Source organism: Lupinus angustifolius, chromosome LG14, assembly GCF_001865875.1.
Source record: "Lupinus angustifolius cultivar Tanjil chromosome LG14, LupAngTanjil_v1.0, whole genome shotgun sequence".
NCBI classification, from domain to species: Eukaryota; Viridiplantae; Streptophyta; class Magnoliopsida; order Fabales; family Fabaceae; genus Lupinus; species Lupinus angustifolius.
In genome coordinates this window covers 1964909-1985556 of record NC_032022.1, presented here as the reverse complement: position 1 = coordinate 1985556, position 20648 = coordinate 1964909, and the positions used below count along the sequence as shown (strand labels likewise).

Sequence of the window (20648 nt, the reverse complement as noted above, 5' to 3'; positions counted from 1 at the left end):
TGAGAGTATATAATTTAACCTGGGTAAGAAATTGTTATGAGGCTCTCTTCCCAATATTACATAGCCAATATGACATCGTTTCGGACTAGACATATGGATCACGTTGTTGTTAGCCAAATAATGAACATTTTCATATGCACCATAAAGTGACTTATTGGTTCAACTAGGAATGCAATGCTAAAATCCAGCCAATTCTAGAGTGATTGCCAAACTAAGTACGAGAACCTGCAAGCCGAGAATAGATGTTGTGAAGATTTCAAGTGGTCATTGCAAAGTCTGCATAAGGATCCTCCTCCCTAACTTTTGTATGACGCCTCTTCTAAGCATGGCTTACATTGTGTGCAATCAATCTTGGATTTCCATCCAAAAGAAGTGACTTTCAATAACATTTTGTATTTCCATAAAAGGTTGAGGTGCTTCTGGTTGTGCTCATGAGTGTCAAGAAACTTATTTCCTGATTTAATTAAATAATGATTAGAGACATCATAACCCTTGCCTCAATATTTGGATTCCAACACTCTATATTGAAGACTATCGCCTCATGAAGCAGTCACCATTTCCATTTCCCTAAAAGACCTAGATTGAAAGGGTGAATGTTTTTGATCCCCATGTAAGTATAGCATGTGAGGGGTGAATTAAGTTTTCAAACTATTTACCATTTTTCAAATAATTAAAACCAAAATTGTAACCGGAGTAGAAATTAAAGAAAAAAAGTTACAAAATGAGTAAGAGATAGAGAAAATCATACCAAGATATATCATGATTCACCCTTACCAACTAAAAGCTACGTGCCTACGTCCAATCCTCTTCACTTGATTCAAGGAATTTCCTCAATGTAATATGAATATCAAATGCAAATCTCACACCAAGATTATCTCTTTTGATCACTCAAATTCCATAAGAAAGAACATCACTTCTTGTTTTACAAGCACACTCATCAAACCTATGGTGTTATTGATTGTGTGATAAAGAAGACTTAAGTTCGCTAAGAATCACTAAATCCAATTTGGTTTATGTATGGATCTATTAAAAAATAATCAAACTTAATAACACAATGTTCTTAGTTTTTCAGATTTTGATAGTGTAAAAACATTTTTTGAAAAACTTTGTAAAAATTAAATGTACACAAGTATAATTAAAAGTAAAGTTTTTAAGTTGAGTAAAAATATATTTTGTATGATTAAAAGACTAGGATAATATAAAATAAAAAGATTAAATCGTTCAAAAATTAAAATGGATAACAATAGTCTTGGAATAAATGTAAACCTAATTCATATTCATTTCCTCCTTTATTTCTTTTCTTTAGATAGTTAAATTTAAAATTATTCCAAACAACTTAACACCTCCCCCCTATGAAAGAAATAAAATCATGGTTGAAACTATCCCACTAACCCTCCAAATAAACAAATTATAGTTGAATAAAGAAAGAACACAATGAGTAAAAACATTTAAACCTAACTCCCATGTGCTATATTTTTTTAAGTACCTAAACATTAGGTTGTAGTTTATATGTATCTCTAATATATTTTTCATCTCTGAATATTAGATATATGACTTCCATATGAACCAATCGATTGCATAAAGCAAACAGTTTCGTATTAAAATTATATCTTTGGTTAATTAATATCTCTCAAACTACATGTCATTTTTTTCTCATGTTGGTGGTTTCATGTTAGTCCCCACTCCCATATAATATCTTTGATGGTTTTGCACTATACATTTGATCTGCATCTACAATCAAGATCATGCAAAAATAAACAACATAAATATAATCAACATATGAGTTAAGTATGCTGGACAAGGTTATATTGTTCTCAAGCACGTCTTCAAGTCTGTCTCAAACCAATCAAAATATGTCACGTTGGTTAAAAAAATTAAAAATTCATGACTTTTTCTATTTTTATTTTATTTTGATATGTTTAGGACATGCTTGAGACAACAGATCATTGTCTAAATATGTTGACTAAATCCGGGGATCCAATATTTTTTCCCTTTTGATTTGGGGATGTGGCTTCATATTTTTTTGGGCCATTGGGTTGGAAGTTGTTAACTAATATTCTCAAGGTTTTTGTGAGAGGTTGAGTTTCATAACCCACCGCTAAGATTCATAATCTAATATTTTTTAAATGACAAAAATAGCTACTTTATTTTTTAACCTGCATCCCCTTATTTGTCAACACTTTCCTCATCTTATTCACAAATAATATTTTTTTAATATAATCAAGGATATCCCCTTGGGTAATGAATTAATTTCATTCGGGATGACGGTCCCTCCTAACAACAGTGTCATTCCAAAAATTGAATATCTAATATTTGATCTAGTAAGATACATGATATTCGGTGAGATCTTATATTACTTACCTAATATCATGTTGGTTTCTTCCAAATAATCTCCTAACAAATACTTCAACCCAATAATATTTTAAATTACGTAAAAATCATCATCAACTGTGTTCATTTTGTCTTGCATGTGACATTCAAAACGTAAATTAGAGTAGCAATGAAGATATTTTGTTATTCCCTTATTTTTTTCATTGTTGTGTTATCATATATGACCTTCACTACTAGAAAAAGGTGAAATAACCTAACTTAATTAGGGACATATGTAGGAAGTGTGGTTAAATTATAAAAAAAAATTATTTAATTAGATATGTACAGTGGCTCCCACTTTCCCTTTCTCACTTTCCATTTCTCATTTCTCATTTTCCCTTTCTCATTCTTCTCCTCACTTTCCATTTCTCATTCTTCTTCGAATATATTCAATCATGTTTCTTCCTAACAGGTTCGAGATTACACTTCCATTTTTCTTCTAAGTCTCAGATCTCGTTTTTCTTCTCACGAGTAATCATCGTTGAGCATTGTCGCCACTGTTCAATGTCGCCATTGTTCCATGTTCAGCGTTGTTGCATTAACTAGGTTAGGATAGTTTTGTATTTCATAGAATCCATCAACTTCACAATCATATTTCAGTTCCTTCCTTTTCACAGTTTTCTCTATGCTAATATTAGGAATTTTAGGGCAGGTTTGTTAGTAGTTTGAAGCTCAAAGTTATCATTTGTAAGTTGAATTTTAAGAATAGATTTTCATTTTCCAATGCTTTAGATCTGAAATTTTGTATTAGCTTGACATTTTTATTGAAGCTCAAAATTCCACCTTGTTATGAATTTTGTATTAACTTGACATTTTGTTTTAGATGTGTGTACGTACTTGAGCAACTTCATTCAGTATCGGCAAATTTGCAGTTTTATGTTTTCATGATCTATTGCTAAGATTGGTAGATAGATAATCATTGAGTAGTAATTGTCCTCTCCCTGAGCTAGAAATTTTCAAATTTGGTTATTTAGTTAACTGGTCTGATCTTTATTTACTTTTGTAGGCAATTGCTAAAGATGTAGTCTTATCAAGTCTGATCTTTATTTACTAATTGATGTTGGTTGTGTATGTTAAATTTTTAGTGGTGGCTTATGTATTTTTTGTTGAATTTGTAATGCAAGAATCAAGTCAAGTATTGGTTATGTCAAGAATTAGCTGCATTTTGCGAGGGTTGGATGTGAAAACTTACACATTCATGTTTGCAATCATCCCAATGTGCACATTAGGTATTTCCAATGCCTTTTGTTCATGCTTGTGGTTGTTATCAACAAAATAATTGCAATTCCAAAAATAAGCCTGTCAAGCATGACCAATACCAATTTTGTCAGTATATTTTAAAAATTACGGTCAAATACACGATACTTCCATAAAAAGTACGGTCAAGTATGGATAAGCTTGGGTTCACATTGGAAAAATGGAAAGTTGCTTGGAAGGTGAACAATTGGACATGTATATCTTGGTTTTAACATCTCTGTATCAAGTGGCTGCAATGACCACATAATGCATACACACATATCATTATAGGATCATTGTATTATTGATAGTAGGATTTCAATATCCATGATTTTGAAATTCTGAACCAATCTCATTGTATTTGCATATGCATATGTTTGGATTTTGCTTCACCCTTATCTGTTAATGTCAAAACTAGTCATGATTCTAATAGTGATATTCATCTTTGTTCTAATTTTTGTGTGTTAATTATCCATCATTTCTCTTGCATTAAGTTCTTCCCGTTTTTTAAGCTTGATTTACTTCATCTTCTAATCCGTAGTCAAAGTGGTGAGTTGTGCACAATGAAGGAGGTACATCTTTTTTACGATGATCCTAAGTCCATGGAAAGTGTTCAACAACTTGAACAAGTAAGTTTGCAGATTAGGTGAAACAAAATTTTTACATTTCGTTTTATTTGTTTCACTTTTCTTATGTGAAGTCCAAATTATCAAAACTTTTTACTTGTTGCCATTTTTCTTGTAAGATGCTTCAACAATCTATAAACTAATTTTGTCCAGATATACTCATATGTAATATTAAATATGAATTTTAAGGTTGAGTGACTTTAACTCAGTACGCATTGCTCTGTGACTTGTAAAGGGTATCTAAATAAAGGATATTTAAACCAATGATATTTAATGCATAGACATGCATCAAAGAATGTGAAAGCAAAGGAGAACCATAGCACCCTTGATATAGTTGTGTGAAACATGCTTTATACATGTTGGCCAGACTTTTCATTATTGTCTAACTTTTGTACTTTGCTAGAAAACAACAAAAGATTCCTAAGAAATTAAATGATACTAATATCTAGGAAAAATGTTTCTTGGAGTAGTATATTATGTATAAACTATAACTCCTACCATATACGAGACAACATTGCCAAAGTTTTTATTATGATTATGTATATAAATTTTTTTTGTTTAGTGGCTTTGGTTGCTACCACAGTAGCAGGTAGTGGGTGATCTTATTATATTCAATGACTTTAGTAAACAAGATTTTTTTAATGTAAATATTAGTTAAGCTTATATCTTCAAACTTCTATATGTGCATGCATTTTCAGTCATTTATTTATAATACTTACTAAGAAGTCCCTAGAGTTACATTAAGCAACAGTTTATTTATACCCCCAAGATTTCGTCCAGATATACTTTATATACTTTGAAGCATTTAATTTGCATGCTACAATTTTGACAAGGACTGAGGCAAGCTCAAAGAGTAAGTTTGTAGATTAGATGACAAGCTTTATATATAACAGGAGTATGTCTCTAGTGGATCAATCTATAAGCTGCTTTAGCAATATGGCGAATTTAGTGAAATTGTTGTTCGTAATTATACTCGGCAAATTCTATTTGGACTCGCATATTTGCATGCTAAAAACACAATTCACAGGTGAGCCTAGTAGTTACTCATAATTAAGGGTGTAAATAAGTTTAGCAACTTAAGAATCATTCTAGTTCGACTTACGAAATAATCGACCAAACTCTTCTTATAACATTTGTTTCAATTAGCATCTTTACTTCTAACTATGTTATTAGTTATGAAACAATTTCTCATGGTCTAACCTCTAGATTCTGAACAAGGACATTAAGGGAGGTAACATATTGGTGGATCCTAATGGTTGGATAAAATTGACAGATTTTGGTATAGCAAAACATGTAAGAACATTTATAAGATGTTTTTGTTCATGTTTATGTCTAGTGCCTCTATGACATTGGATAACCTAGTTGAGGTAATGTGATTAACACACATTAATTTTTATTCACTTAAATATTTGAATCCGTTGAAGATTGTAATAAGAATGAAATGTGATTTTGTCTTTTGGTGTTTTGGTAAATGTTAATGTTGAATGTGTGTGAATGATGGGGTAATGTTTAATGCTTAATGTCAATTTTGTAGGTGAGGCTTATGTTCGAAGAGCCTGAACTAGGAGTTACTATTGTCAAGCTGACACATAGTGATGTGCTAGAAGAAGATAGGTGATTATTTTTTATGCTCTTTATTAGTTTTATTGAATCTTCTTTCTGTTGTCAATTTCTGCAAATTTAGTAATATGTCTGCTTCTGTTTCTATTGGATTCTGAATGCAGGTATGGAAATGCCACTGTAGTGGAGAACACTGAAAGGGGATGGAAGGATCTCATTTTCTAAAGGATACATGCAGTTTTTGGTTGTGGAATTTGCGATTTTTTCTCACAATCTTCAATGGTTTCAAATATTTAAGTGAATACAAATTAATGGATTGATTGACATTGAATTGTTGTCTTGTACAATAGAACATTTCTTACCTTGTCTAATTTGAATGTAACCTATCATTAGTGACATTACTTGTTCATGTTGTGGGCAACACCTCATTGAGAAATATTAGAGATGATTAATTGATTATGCATACCTGGTTATGTGTTTTAAATTTACTTTACTCAATATTGATTTTTTATATTTATTTTTTAGATTGTGTATCACCTTTTAAATTTACTTTACTCAATCCTCGCCCAACAAGGTTGATTTCCACAACTTAGCCACAGTTGTGGTGTGGTAAAATCCATAACTTAGCCACGGTTACAGTGTGGCAAAATCCTCAACTTAGACACAGTTAGGACCGTAGCTAAGTAAAACAGACTGTGCCTAACTAAATGTTACCATATTTTGGTGAAGTGTAGCAATATCACGTATTGACCGTGGCTAATATTTAGCAACACCATTCCTTGCCAGGGAAACAATAAGCGTGGCCACTAAAACTAGCTACGGTTTTTGTACACATTAGCCACGGTTTTAACTGTGGCTAATTGGCTGTTTTATTGTAGTGCTTGGTCTTGTTTTAAAAAAAAAAAGATGAATCCTTTGGGTTATTTTTTCTTAATAAGGTCACGTTTTATTCTATAATGGGTTATAATCATAAGTTTCTTTGTATATTTTTAAGCAAGGGGAAATTTACAAGAGTGAAGTGCTTGATATGTTGGAAATTTTCCTATGAAATTTCCCGATCGTAGCGGTGCGTTGATAACTGATGATGTTTTCACAATTAGAATATCGTATGATAGTCAACAATCTCATTCTCATCATCAAACTTACCATCATCCACACTAACACCATCAAAGAAGGAACTAAACTCGAATGGTACTTGGGACGATTAGGGTTTGTTTGTGAGTTCACATCCAAGTACCTGATGATTTCTACTAAATGTTGTCTATGACATCATAGCAATAACTTTTTTGTGTACATCATTGTTACATGGATGAATGCTTTAGTTCTTTGTTCTCATACAAAAAAATGAATTTCATACAAAAAATATATGGACCGTAAATCAATTTCATACAAAAAAATGAATTTTGGTGCAACACTAGATCTTAGTATTTTGAATGAGAAAATGAAAAAGAATGTACCTTGTATTTTGAATGGAGGATGAGGGACTATGAGTTGGAAATGAAGAATGAGAAATTATGAATGGGTAATGAAGAATGAGGGCTTATGAAGTGAATAACATAAAGGAAAAATACAAACAGTGTTCAAGAGTTAAAGTAAGTAGTTGAAAAGTAAAGACAAACTTAGAATGTAAGGCTTCACTAGATCTTAGGATGACCAAAAAGTTAAGGGTTCGATTTTCGGGAGAGCAACACTTGTTGGAAGAGGCATTCACAATCCCAAAAAATATTAGTTTTTTATCTGAAAGGATGAGGGATACCATTGGTAATACTAAAAACTAAAAATAAATTATGAATAATATGAATTTCAGTTATTCTTTTTACCAAACCTAAACCCTAATTCACTTGTCATTTCTTGGACCTACATGATTGGATGAGCATGGGCATGGGCATGCACTAGCCACTAAATTCATGCAATTCTATTTCCACAATAATAACTTGTGTTAGTCTTTATCCCCAAAGTGAAGAATATATAATAAAAAAAGTATTTTTGTTTTTCTTACTTGTGGTGGGTCCATGTATTTTTTTTAGAAAGATAAAATAAGGAAAGTGACATTAAAAAATTAAGTTTAACATTTCTATTTTAAGATGAAAATTTTATTTTCTCTTCCTTAAATTAATCATGCACATATGATATTTGTTAATTTCCATGAAAATAATTCCAATTTCCTAGGTCAATTATAATTTCAAAGTTTATACACATGTATATAATATTTTCACATTCTTTATGTATCTTATTTTGACTTTTTCACACCTTATTATATATATTTTATTTTAGCAAAAATAATAAGGTTCGTGTTTGTACTTTGTAGTACTAATTTTCCATTTCAATGAGTGATTCATTGGTTGAGCTACACGACCAATAATTAAATATCCTATAGTATAAAACATTTTCTAAAGAATAATTAACCATAACAAAGGAGCAAGAAGAGTCAAGAAGGAACTCATATTCAGGAGAAAAAAGTATATTCCCATACTATAACAAATTCTTTTATGTGAAAAAAATGTATATATCATCCATCATTTATTTTCAATAATTATTGACTTTTTAAAAAAAGTAATTCAAACGAAGAGGTGAATGATGTATTGTCTATGTATAAATTTTTACATTATCAATATATACATATTACACTCTTCATTTATATTATTATTATATTATCAACCATATTCAATTATCAACCCCAACTTCTAAATATAAATAGCCCAAATAAATAAAAGAAAAATATGTATCAATTGAAAGTGTAAGAGTTTTTTACAATATCATTATATCATCAACTACTTATTTTTAATTATTATTGACTTTTAGATAAAAATAATGTGGTGGATAATGCATCGATTGTGTCAGATGGTCTGATAGTGAAGAGGGTGGTCGTAAGGAATGGAGTGCATGAGATTGTGGGTTCGAGTCAGGGGGGTCGTAAGGAATGGAGTGCATGAGATTGTGGGTTCGAGTCCCACCATCAATCTAAAATGAGAGTTATAAGGTGGTTAGATGGTAGGGGTGTATATATATATTGCACAATAAAATACTAACAACTAATATACTAACAATTGCATATAAAAAAAATGTATATATATATTGCACTTAATGTATAATAAATAATATAAATAATATTCTGATAATATACATGTACATTGTGGATTTGATAAGAGGGTAAAATCTACATATCGATAATGTAAAGATTTAACATATACACCCCATCCTTTACCATTCATTTAAAAATAATTTTAAAAAATTAACAATAATTAAATATCAATAATAAATAATACAATAACAATATATAAAACTAATACAGTATCACAACATTTTTTTTTTTTCTTTTTCCATTTGATAATTATGAAAGACGAAATTGAATACTATGAGCTAACATTTACTATCTCTGAAGTTTGAACAGTTTCTTTCTTGTAATTGTTACAGCTTCGGACCTTCCTCTTTTCCAATTTTGTTTCGCCACTTGTCATTTCTCACCATCAACACTCTCCCTTCTAGCGCGTGCCTTTCACGTTATTGTAAATACAAATAATAATTGCTTTTCATAGTTAAAATCACTTAATAAACAACCCATTTTCTTCTATTTAAAAAAACTCTAAAATAAAATAAGCAAATTACACATAGACACAGCTTCTTCTCCTTCTGGAAGCGCGTGAATCATCAAAACAAAAGCGCGTGAATCACGCATTAAAGAAACAATATCAAAGAGACACTTCATAACAGAATTGAGATTATTGTTATTTTTATTATTATTTGTGTTTTGTTGATGAAAAATGGGCGAGTTGACTCAGACCGAGTTGTACTCTTCTTCTAACTCACCGATAACTCAACAACTATGGAACGCAGTGTTGAACTTATTAGGGTTCGTGTTTCAGATTTTCTCTCAAATCATTGCACCTTTCTCTAATTACCCTTTACTCTCTTTCTCTTCTTCTTCTTCTTCTCATTCCTTTGATCCTTTGCCCACGCTTGATTCATCTGAGCCATCATGCTCCGCCGTTGAAATCACCTCCTACGCCGTTGATCACCGCCCTCTTCAAAAGCTTACGGTATGATGATCCCAAATTGCTTCATTTGGTTTTGTTTTCATTGTTTTTTATTGGGTATGGCGAAAAATACGTTTTTTTTTGTTTTAGAATTTTTTTTGAGAGTTTGTGTATAATGGGTTTTGAATAATTTTATTGGGAAAGATAGCTTTTTTTCCAGAGGGGAATTTGGATGAAGAATTTATGAGAATTGCTTATGGAAATATAATTAGTTTATGAAAATAGCTTATTACATTTCCATAAAGGGTAAGCTTATGAAGAAAAAAATTCTTTTTAGTTTTATTTCCAAAAGTTTTGTTGAATAAGGGCTTAATTAAATTGTTTATCTAAATGCAAGTTAATCCAAAGTTCCAAATCATATTTACGTAATTAACTCATTTACGCTACCAAACGCATACGGAATTCACTTACCTGTTTCGTCATACAGATGTCTCATAAAATTAATGTAAAAAGTTCGTTAACAAAACTAGCAGTGGCTGTGAAATGCTTTGCATTGTTCGGTATGAAGTAAAACATGATTGCAGAAGCTAGTTGTCGATGTTTGGATGAATAATTTTTTGATTGAGTGGATCTTGTCACAATATATGCATTCTCTTTCTACCATGAAGCTTAAAACCTATCATGTTTCGAATTCTTATAGTGGAGATAATTCTTATATTTTTGCTTTGTTCTTATCTTGCAATGTCCTGCACTGATTCCTTAACTTGCTTCTAGTAGATCATTATATTTTCTTCTGACTTCTTATTGATTTTGTTCATAGCTTCTCTCTATGCATAGTCAAGTTTGGTATACCACATAGTTTAAAGATAGTGTTCAATTTATGGTTGAAGTCAGAGAGTGAAATACTGCAATGTCAACTTATGTAATGTTGTTCCTTATTGTTGTTTGAGTAAAAAATGAGATCCATAGAGTTTTGACTTCCAATATTTGAGTAAACAAACTTTCGTAAGTGAATTTCTGAATAGAACACTTTCATGCTAGTTTCAAATATTATGTGAGGCAGGAGTCAAGAAAGAAAAGCTATTACATGGTGTAAAACTTTGACCTTATTGATCAGCTTTGTAAAATTATAAAAGGGTCCAATCTTTATGTTTAATTTCTTTTGTTCCTTCATTGCCATCCCTAGATCTTTTGTTCCAATTTAGTCACAAATTTCCTGTTGTTAATGTAGATTCCGATAACATGTGTGAACTTGTAGGTAGTTCTTGACTTGGATGAAACACTGATATGTGCATATGAGACCTCAAGTTTGCCAGCTTCATTATGTGCTCAAGCAACTAAAGCTGGTTTGAATTGGTTTGAACTGGAATGTGTATCTTCCGACAAGGTATGTTACTTGATTACTCATATCTGATTGCTCGTCTTATGCTAGACTACAATATTATATTAGATCTTCACATCGGATAATTTGGGAATGTTCTGTTTTCAAGGAAGTAGATGGAAAACCAAAAACCAATCTTGTTACAGTCTTCGAACGCCCTGGGCTGAAAGAATTCTTAAGACAAGTTAGTGAATTTGCTGACATGGTGCTGTTTACAGCTGGTCTTGAAGGTTTGCTCCAAAATACTAAGCTCCTCTTATGCATCTTGTTTTATGGAAATTCTTTGCTATGTATGTTTCTAAATTCTAATGATTTCCATCTATAAATTCTCACAGGTTATGCTAGTCCCCTTGTTGATAGAATAGACACAGAAAACCGGATAAGTAGACGACTTTATCGACCTTCAACAATTAGCACGTATGTTTTTCAGTTCTTATAAACCAATCGATATTTATGTTAGTTTTTCTTTGTGGTCTTTTGTTATGTTTCTCCCTGTACTTAAATTTCCGCATTCTAATCCTCATTTCCTGTATTCTCTATAACTTGAATTGGATATCAATCATATCATTGAATATTAGCAACACAAATAGAAACAAACTCTTATGTTTGGTGCATATTTGTTGTATCTTGTACTCTTATAATACCACTTGACTCTATTGCACCCTATGCAAGGGACTGCCTGAGTGTGTTTTTGTTATATTTCTTTTTAACACATTTTTCAGTTAACATGGTGTTTCTTTAATACAACAATAACCAAGCCTTTATCCCACTAGGTGGGGTCGGCTACATGGGTCGAGCGACGCTATAATGCTCTAATATTAATCATGTTCATTGACAAAGTATTGAGCTGTAAGTCTTTCTTTATCATTTCCCCTATGGTTTTTCTTGGTCTCCCTCTTCCTCTAGGAATTGGACTAGCTTCCATTTAATCTACTCTCCTTACGGGGGCTTCTACCGGTCTCCAATATTGTTTAAAAATATATTTCACCAAACAAAATTATAATTGGACCAACAAGGCTTTACATAGTTGGCAGATAGTCGGGTTCCTTGAGCATACGAGGTTCGATCCCTGATCATGGGCATGGAAACGACTTTTTTTAACCGAGGTTATACCCATTTCGGTTATACCCCTTTATGTTGAAGTTAATTTTTGCTCAATGTTTTTGAAACTTGAAGTTTATAGTGGAGTCTTGTTGATGAATGTGATACTATTAATACTAGTGTTGATGTATATGCTTGATGCTTACAGGGAATACAGAGAACATGTGAAAGATCTTACCTGCATATCAGAGGATCTATGCCGCATTGTTATCGTAGACAACAACCCCTTCAGCTTTTTATTGCAACCAGACAATGGAATTCCATGCATCTCATTTAAAGCTGGCCAACCATATGACACACAGGTGCACACATTTGCTCTATTGCAAATTCAAATCATCAACAACAACAACTATGCCTTTATCCCACTCGGTGGGGTCGGCTACATGAATCGAACAACACTATAATGCTTATCTCATCTGACTTTTTACGATTTTTATGTGTTTTTCAGCTCCTAGATGTCATTCTTCCACTTCTCAAGCACCTCTCTAACCAAAAAAGTGTTAGACATGTGCTCCGGGATCAGTTCCACATGCATGAATGGTTCCAACAACAAGGGATTCCAGTTTCCACTTGACATTGCAGGGATAACATTGTTTGCAATTAAACTCTTGCTTATTTAATATTTTTGGATAAAATTCTTATTCTACACAGTAGAATTTATTTTTTGTATATCTTGAATTTGTTTCTGTAGTATCTACAGGTTTCAGATGTTACTTCTGTTGGAATGTATCTCATAGTCTCATCTGCAATTATATATTGATAACTATTAGCAGTTCAAACATTCATTGCATTGTATATTTTGTTGCAGCCAATTTTAAGAGAAACATGCAAATATTGTGTAGTTCAAATTTACAATCTACTAAAACTAAAAGGCCCTTGGTACAACATTAGAAGTTCTTAATACTGTTTTTATATTGCTGCTGATTGATAGTACAGAGAAGATAACTTATTAAAGCCTATAATACTGTTTCAAGTAGATAAAGATAAACATCATATTTATAACATCCTGTTATATGTGGACAAAGAACTGTTGTCCTAAACTGTCACAAATCATGTCCCAGACCAATAATATTAAAGCAAAAACTGGAAAAATAATTAATATTTAATCTTTTTAATTGATATGACATGTTTTTATTGGTCCGAAACATAGTTTGGGACAGCAAATCCTTGTCCATTATATGTACATATAGGAGCTACACTTTTTTGTGACACTCTTCAAATGTTGGAAAAGTGTTGCTCTCATGTGTACACAACATTTCTGTATTTCTGTTATTACAATGAAATAAACAATAAACAACATTGCTATGAATCCATTAGTTTAAAGATCATTATATGCATGATCCTTGCAAATTCATATGAACTGAAACCTCATTAAGAGCTTCACAGATTTTAACTTCTTTCCCTCTTCATCATAAAGATGTATTGACCTGAATCCTTGTTTCAGCTCTGAAACTGGCAAACAAGTTTGTCCACCAAAGTCGTCTTTTTCGGTATCATGCTCTTTAACTTGTATGCGAAGTAAAGCCAAATCCGGAACAGTTAAAGGGAACTCAAACTCTTCATCCCACACCGGAAACCAATTATTCGAAATCACCTTTGTTTTCTTCTTGCCCTTATCAGCAGGTACTCCAACAATACCAATCTGTCATATACAAATACTTAGTTAGGACTTGTATAATAATATCTGTTTTCAAATTTTCAGAATTCAAGCCATGATCAACAAAAGTTATGTACAATCTCATGTTATATAGTTTGATCCTAAAAGTAAATAAGTAAATCCAATAAATAGTCCGATGCAGTTGTCGGGGGCTATTAAAAACAGTTATCGGATTTTTTAAAGGACGTATCTGTGCACGAGATTCTCATCTAGTGGATTTTTAACAATAACAGAAAATAAAAATCGGCTACATAAGTAGTAGTCAGTGTATTTGACATTATAGAAGCATATAAACTAAGCCTATCTTTAAATCCTCAACAACCATAACCAATAGTTTAACCTGTTGGGAACAAGCGAACAATCAAATAGTAAAGAGTACAGAGACAAGAGAATAACACAAGAGATTAGCCAATTGTGCCTACGTCCCCGAGAGCGTTGAGCGGCTATCACTATATATTATTAGAGAATTAGGATTAGTCTTTAAACTATTTTTCTCCTTGTTACATTAGGTTTATATAACATAAATGTATAGCTCTCTACCCCAACCCCTTTACATCAGTCCAAACCCATAACTTGTATTGCTGTTATCTAGAGATATGAGTCATTGCACAATATAACCAATAGGTGAGGTAGGCTATGTTGATCGATGCCATAATATTCTGTTGTAAATCATGTCTAGAGACAAACCATTGAGTTCTAAAAAGCCGATATTCAAATCCAATTGCAAAAAATATCTCTTCATGCTAACATATGTTTAACTATGTCTGCTAGGAAATTAGTGTTCCAAATGTGCCAAATATTAACAGAAATATTCAACTTACCTTTGTGTAAAAGTCTGGTGGTGAGTATGTATCGAAATGTGTTTGATCGAAATCCGCGCTCCATCCGGTTCCCATGTAGAGTTTTACCTATAGGTGGATGAAGACATTCAGAAGATGTAACCAAATTACCAAACTAATTGGTGTCCCTTTCAAAATGATATCTTACCTTTAATGTTTTCCACACTGGCAATGTTCTTTTCGGATCGAAAACCTCATTATGCAGTCCTTTTTCAAGTAGAAAGTCGGGTTTTTTCACATAACCACAGCCGCCATTTGCACTAAACATCCCTTGCATGTACCAGAGTGATTTGCCATGCCCCTAATAAGGGAAACCACTAGGTCAGTGTTACTGTGAAGTTTGTGTGATTTGTGAATGAATCTTACATTGCTGTCTTTTGAATTTCCTTATAAAAGGATGCATGAAAAATAAGACTTGAAAGCAGGATTTTACACTAACATAATTGTTATCACTTATCAACATATAATCTGTAGCAAGCAATTATTCGAATGGAATATAGAACATGAAGGAGATCAACCTTAGCAGTAGGACTGGAAACAAGCCGAACTGAGTCGAACCAGAGCTCAGCTCAGTTCATTGTCAGCCCTATTTAGCAGTGACTCTTACTGGTACTAGTAATCATTTGCAACAAAGAAATAGATTATACAGCTTAGAAATACTATTTCAATAGGCATGTAATGTAAGATTGCTTCAAAATATAGAATACCCCGAAGATGTAACCTTTGTTTACTAGTTTTCTGCTTGAAAGTCCACATAAACAAATAGACCTAATACATATCACTGGAACCTACTCAGTAGAATGCATCGAGACTCGAAAAAAATAAAACTCTATGATAATCCTTTTTTATTTCAAAACAGCCATGTTCAAGAGTCGCGAACCTGCATGTTAAGTGCAACCATCTGAGCCCCATACATCCACCCTATGTGTGGCCTGTAATTTGACGACGTGATGCGTGTTCCCTTTGGATACACTCTGAGGATATTCTTCTGTGTAAACCTGGAAAGGGGCACAAAAGTATGTCTTACTATAAATCTTCGCAGCTACGAAGTAAGTTTAACCGTTTGAAAACTACCTAACGATGTCAGGTCCATAAGATTCAGAAGCCTTTTCGAGTTTCTGTTCGCTCAAGCTTAAGCGTTTAACTTGACCATCAACTTTCAAGTCCTCTTGTACATCATCACCCTTTGGTTTCCCGGCATGGATTGTAATCAACTTTTTGTACTCCGGTGCACCCTGCATTCAAATCTTCCTCATGGTGATCACTTACATTCAGCATTGCAGTTCGGGAGGAAAAAGAAAAATATAAATGCATGCACCTTGAGCATAACTCAAGTAGTTGAAATTTATGTAGAGTCATAGGTTCAAATCATGATAACAACACCATCATAGTACAGAACCGAACAAGTCGTGAATCAATTTTGGTCACCATACTCACCCGGTCATCCGTGTCCAATTCATTAGTAGGATCCGGTGATGATGATCCTTTCTCAGGTAATTCCCCTTCATTGTCCTTGTCATTACTTTGATTGGATTCGAGATATTCTTTCGGTGGTTTGGTTGATATAAGGATTCGACCTTTCAATGATTCTGGTGTGGGGAACTCTGTCTGATAATCTGTCTCCGGATAATAAAGCAAATCTCCAAGTATTTGAATTGTCATCTACATATAAGAATATCAAATTAACATTCATTATCCTTCCCATAACAATAAACAAATCCACATTCATCATGTAACAAAAACAAAGATGTGAAGTGAAACTGTAGACATATACCTCTGCAACTTTAGCTTGAAGATCCGGAGTAAGGTGGTCTTCGAAAGTTATGATGACCGGGTACGGAGACTTAACAAAAGCATATTGTTTAATCGACTTCAAACATTGTTTAAGTGAGACAGGAGTGGTAAGTGTCCTGCAAGAACTCATAAAAAATGCGCTAAAGTTAGTTCTTTTAGAAAGTCGTCGATGGATATCTCACAAAATTACAAGATCGAAAGATATAGAACGAAACAAACAATCAAATTCACAAGATTGAACTGAGGATCAACTACAACCTTCCATGAACTACATCGATATCATCTTCAGTTGAGTTCGGCCATAAATCTAGTTCGATTACTCGCACGCCTTGTTGCAAAGCCTTAATTATTGGCAAATCACTGCAGTCACTGCTTAATTGATTCCCAGTCAGATAGGAATTGTGTCCTGTATATATGAAATAATGTGATAATGGAGCATTCATATCATGATGTACCTGGAATAACACAACATTCATATAGTTAAGATACTTAAACCAATGTTTGTTTTCAGCCACTTCAAAAATATGCATCTTATATATAGAAACTTGATAATGTCTTCAACAATTTTGAATTCTCTTCTATATATTTTCTTTTCATGTTTGATCTTTGACACAATAGTTGCATTTAACAAAGATATTCAAGATTTAATTTCAAAAACTAGTAATAAGTACTTCTTACTAGTACTAATAAGTGTATAACTAATGATTGTCACATTCACAAACTATACACTGCAATTCTAGAATCTTGATCCAATTTTTCTGCAAAGTTTCTAGATTAATTCAATGAAAAATGTTACATAGTCTGAATTACCTTAAAATTTGTTACGAAATCATGCATCATAAAGAGGGTGAGCCTCGATGCAACGGTAATGTCATGTTTCATATTTATTCGCTCAATAGTTAAATGGATGAGTACTTCCTATGTACTATCATTTTATGACTATCTTATCATATAACATTATGAATATCACTAATGGTTTCTTCATCTATTCCCTATCAAAAAACAAAATTGTTTTTTGCTACAATTATTATTTGAGGAAATTATTTTGATGGGTAAATTTATGTTGAATTTATTAGCAGACAAGTAGAGTTAATAATGCAGATTTGACAACTGTGGTTCATATTTGATATAGTTGCAAGTTGCAATGTCAATTTTGCAAAATCATTATAATAGTGGAGCCAAATAATAAATGAAATAAGTCTATAGTAAAAGCTTTGAAGCTAAACTCATTGTCATAGTGGTTAAGATGGGACCTACTTTCTTATCTTTATGTGGCAAATAAGAAGCAAAGATTGAAAATTCAGATAAGTGGAAAAGAGTGAAAATTTCATCTAAACCAGAAGAAAAAAAAACAAAACAAAAAGAATACTAATGTTATATTCTCCTACCAAATCCTCCTATAAATTTTTCTATCCATAAGAAAATGATATATATCACTTATAAATCAATCAATTATTAATAAATAAAGTATTAATTTGTAATACATGTTAATCTCGATTGAATAGTTGTCAATTATTAATAAAATCCTGAACAACCATTTCTGTTAAATGGATTGGTTCCATGGTTACATTATAGTGCATACCATTTATCGAGTTTGTCCTAGAAAATATATCACAAAATTAATGTAAAAAGTGAGAAATTTAGTTTACTTACAGCATCTCCATCTATACAAACACTTCAAAATGGATCTCACATAATAATTTATTTTTTAATATTTCTTTACAATTCCTTGCCATATAAACAAACAATTAAAGTTTAGATTTTTATACTACAATGGTGTAAGGCCACTCGATCCAAGTTCGAAAGTTCGATTCTTAGGAACTATGGTGAGGGATACTCTTGGTATGATAATACCAAAAACATATAATTAAAACGTGTAACTTAGAAACATGTTTAAAGAAAAATATAACCTGGGAAATCAAGGGACAATTGAATTCATCATCATGATGTAACAAAAAATGGAAGAACTCATCAACGCTAATTCCTTGTACATCATTGGCAACAGTTTCATGATCATGTTTCCTCGATTCCACGATAGTGTGAATGATCTGGTCGGAACGTGATGCAATAGAATGAAGGTCCTCGAGTTGGTGGTCGGAGAGAAAACGGCGGAGGTGATCGGCGGAGAAGGTGGAGGAGGCGGCGGAGAAGTGAGAGAAGGCTTGTTTGATATCGGAAGGTGGGCCAGGTTCGGTGATGGTGAAGTTACGGTTGAAACAACTGAAGATTTTGTAGTTATGGGTAGCCATGAAAATGAATGAGGAGTGATATGAAAGAAAGAAACAAGAGTTTGAGTTTGTCAGAGATTGGATCAGCGACAACTTTGTATGCGTGTTTTTTCAATGGTACGATAATTAAGATCAAGTTTTTTTTGTACTACCAAAAGTATGTCACATTCCTTGTTCACTAATTTTGTTCGGTTATCTTCTGATAAGTGTTATTTTTAGGAATTGAACCATAATCTTTTAATATTTTTGAAATCTAATTACACTACTAAACCGATACATTGTTGACAATTAATTAAGAAGAGGTTGACTTACAAATTTCAAATTAGCTAACACTTTAATATTCATCCACTTAAAAGATTTATATATTCTCATTATATTATTTATTATTACTTTTTTTTTATAAATTGATGATTAAATATGAATAGATAATTTATTGATAATATATTAAATTTATAGAGTTTAAAATCCATGTATCAATAATGTAAAGCTTTTTATATTATCAGTATATTATCTACTATTAATTTATATTATTTTTCTTTAAAAATTAATGGTGGTTAATAAATCAATGATAAATGATTTGTCAATCGTATAAAAAACTTTTATACTGTTAATGTATACCTATTAAATTCAAACTCATATATAATCACTACATATACTTTTTCCTCATTTTCTAATACCTTATTCTACATCTTTAGGATATATTAAATTTTATTCATTCCAGATTCTTTATCTTTCTTTAATATATTTATTATTTATAAAGTCTTTTTAATCTATATTTTTAATGCATTTTACTTTTCCAAATTTATAATCTTTTTCCCCCTATTCTTTGCAATCATATAACGCTCATTCCCCTCCCTTGTTAATTAACCAGAAATTTTTATAACTTGTCATATGTGATATTTTTCACTTCACTCACTACTTTCTTAAGTGTCTCATGGCTGCATTGAAATTTTTTCTACTTTCAGTATCTTTTCAAAAAATGACCATGTTTTTATAACACATTTTAACACCAAAAGTGGATGCTTAAATAATTGTTTATTTTTTCATTGAGGTTAATTCTTAATTAGTATATCTCTTTATGAGTAAGGATTTTTGCTAGTACTTGAAAGAGAAGTGCTATAAAAACAAATAATCTATTAAGATACATTTATCCTTTTATTTACAATAAAATAATATATTTATTATTAAAGGTTTGTTGACGATAAAAATGATTATAAAATCTGAAAAGGAATACTAAGACTAATTTTCACAAGCACAGGTGGACATGGTTGGCCAATAAAGGTAATTATGGTATTTCATATTGGTTTTAGGACATGTCATATGCAGACTAATTTGTAAGGTCACAACCAAATACAATGTAAATAAGATCTGACTCATGCAGTCATCGATCACGTCCGGGCAACTGGCCTAAATAGATAAATGACAACAATGACAAGACACAACCTATTTAGCAGTTGCAGGACCATATACCTCTGCTACATGACTACATGTCGCCTGAATGTCGCAAACCTTTGCTACAGGACTTTCACACCACCTGAACAGTGCAAATCTCTGCAATAGAGTTGAACACGCCGTCTAAACACTAAGCTACCCTTTACCATGCAACAATGACAGACCTAATATACGACTATGACAGCTTGTGCAAACGACAAAATGACCTACCTTGGATAAGGTACTATACTAGCTAGAGTATGGATGCATCATGACCGTCCAATATGGATAAAGCAGTCCACACTTGTGTAGGGAAGACCTGACAAGACATGATAGTTTGACATGCTTACAACATCAACCTTGGAATATATCATGTTCAACCCTCTATAAATAGAGGAGACCCCTCATAAAGAAGTTTACACTTAATACTTTGCATCCCTATGTTCTCTTT

General features: G+C 32.1%; 2 protein-coding genes across 3 annotated transcripts; one reads left to right on the top strand and one right to left on the bottom strand.

Moving 5' to 3' along the window:
• LOC109326814 (CTD nuclear envelope phosphatase 1 homolog) lies at positions 9487-13029 on the top strand. Its single transcript, XM_019559661.1, has 6 exons — positions 9487-9829; positions 11025-11153; positions 11257-11377; positions 11483-11564; positions 12397-12550; positions 12697-13029. Exons 1-6 carry the CDS (start codon positions 9554-9556, stop codon positions 12820-12822), a joined length of 888 nt encoding a protein of 295 aa, XP_019415206.1. The 5' UTR covers positions 9487-9553; the 3' UTR covers positions 12823-13029.
• Positions 12925-18867, bottom strand: LOC109326813 (phosphoinositide phospholipase C 6-like). Of its 2 annotated transcripts, none has more exons than XM_019559659.1 (9): positions 18449-18867; positions 16797-16993; positions 16519-16654; positions 16182-16406; positions 15819-15982; positions 15625-15742; positions 14893-15045; positions 14727-14813; positions 12925-13890 (listed from the first exon to the last, which is right to left on the bottom strand). In XM_019559659.1, exons 1-9 carry the CDS (start codon positions 18785-18787, stop codon positions 13600-13602), a joined length of 1710 nt encoding a protein of 569 aa, XP_019415204.1. In that variant the 5' UTR covers positions 18788-18867; the 3' UTR covers positions 12925-13599. The 2 variants fall into 2 exon arrangements, with proteins under 2 accessions (XP_019415204.1, XP_019415205.1); XM_019559660.1 differs by having other exon boundaries at positions 15819-15979; positions 18449-18866.

What these genes read in the sequence shown, in the direction of transcription:
- LOC109326814 (XM_019559661.1), top strand. Translation starts at nt 9,554, where the DNA reads ATGGGCGAGTTGACTCAGACCGAGTTGTACTCTTCTTCTAACTCACCG. An exon ending in GCCCTCTTCAAAAGCTTACG is followed by an intron (nt 9,830 to 11,024) that starts GTATGATGATCC and finishes GTGAACTTGTAG; the next exon opens with GTAGTTCTTGACTTGGATGA. An exon ending in GTTTACAGCTGGTCTTGAAG is followed by an intron (nt 11,378 to 11,482) that starts GTTTGCTCCAAA and finishes AAATTCTCACAG; the next exon opens with GTTATGCTAGTCCCCTTGTT.
- LOC109326813 (XM_019559659.1), bottom strand. Translation starts at nt 18,787, where the DNA reads ATGGCTACCCATAACTACAAAATCTTCAGTTGTTTCAACCGTAACTTC. An exon ending in ATTGTCCCTTGATTTCCCAG is followed by an intron (nt 16,994 to 18,448) that starts GTTATATTTTTC and finishes GTGTTATTCCAG; the next exon opens with GTACATCATGATATGAATGC. An exon ending in ATCGATGTAGTTCATGGAAG is followed by an intron (nt 16,655 to 16,796) that starts GTTGTAGTTGAT and finishes GAGTTCTTGCAG; the next exon opens with GACACTTACCACTCCTGTCT.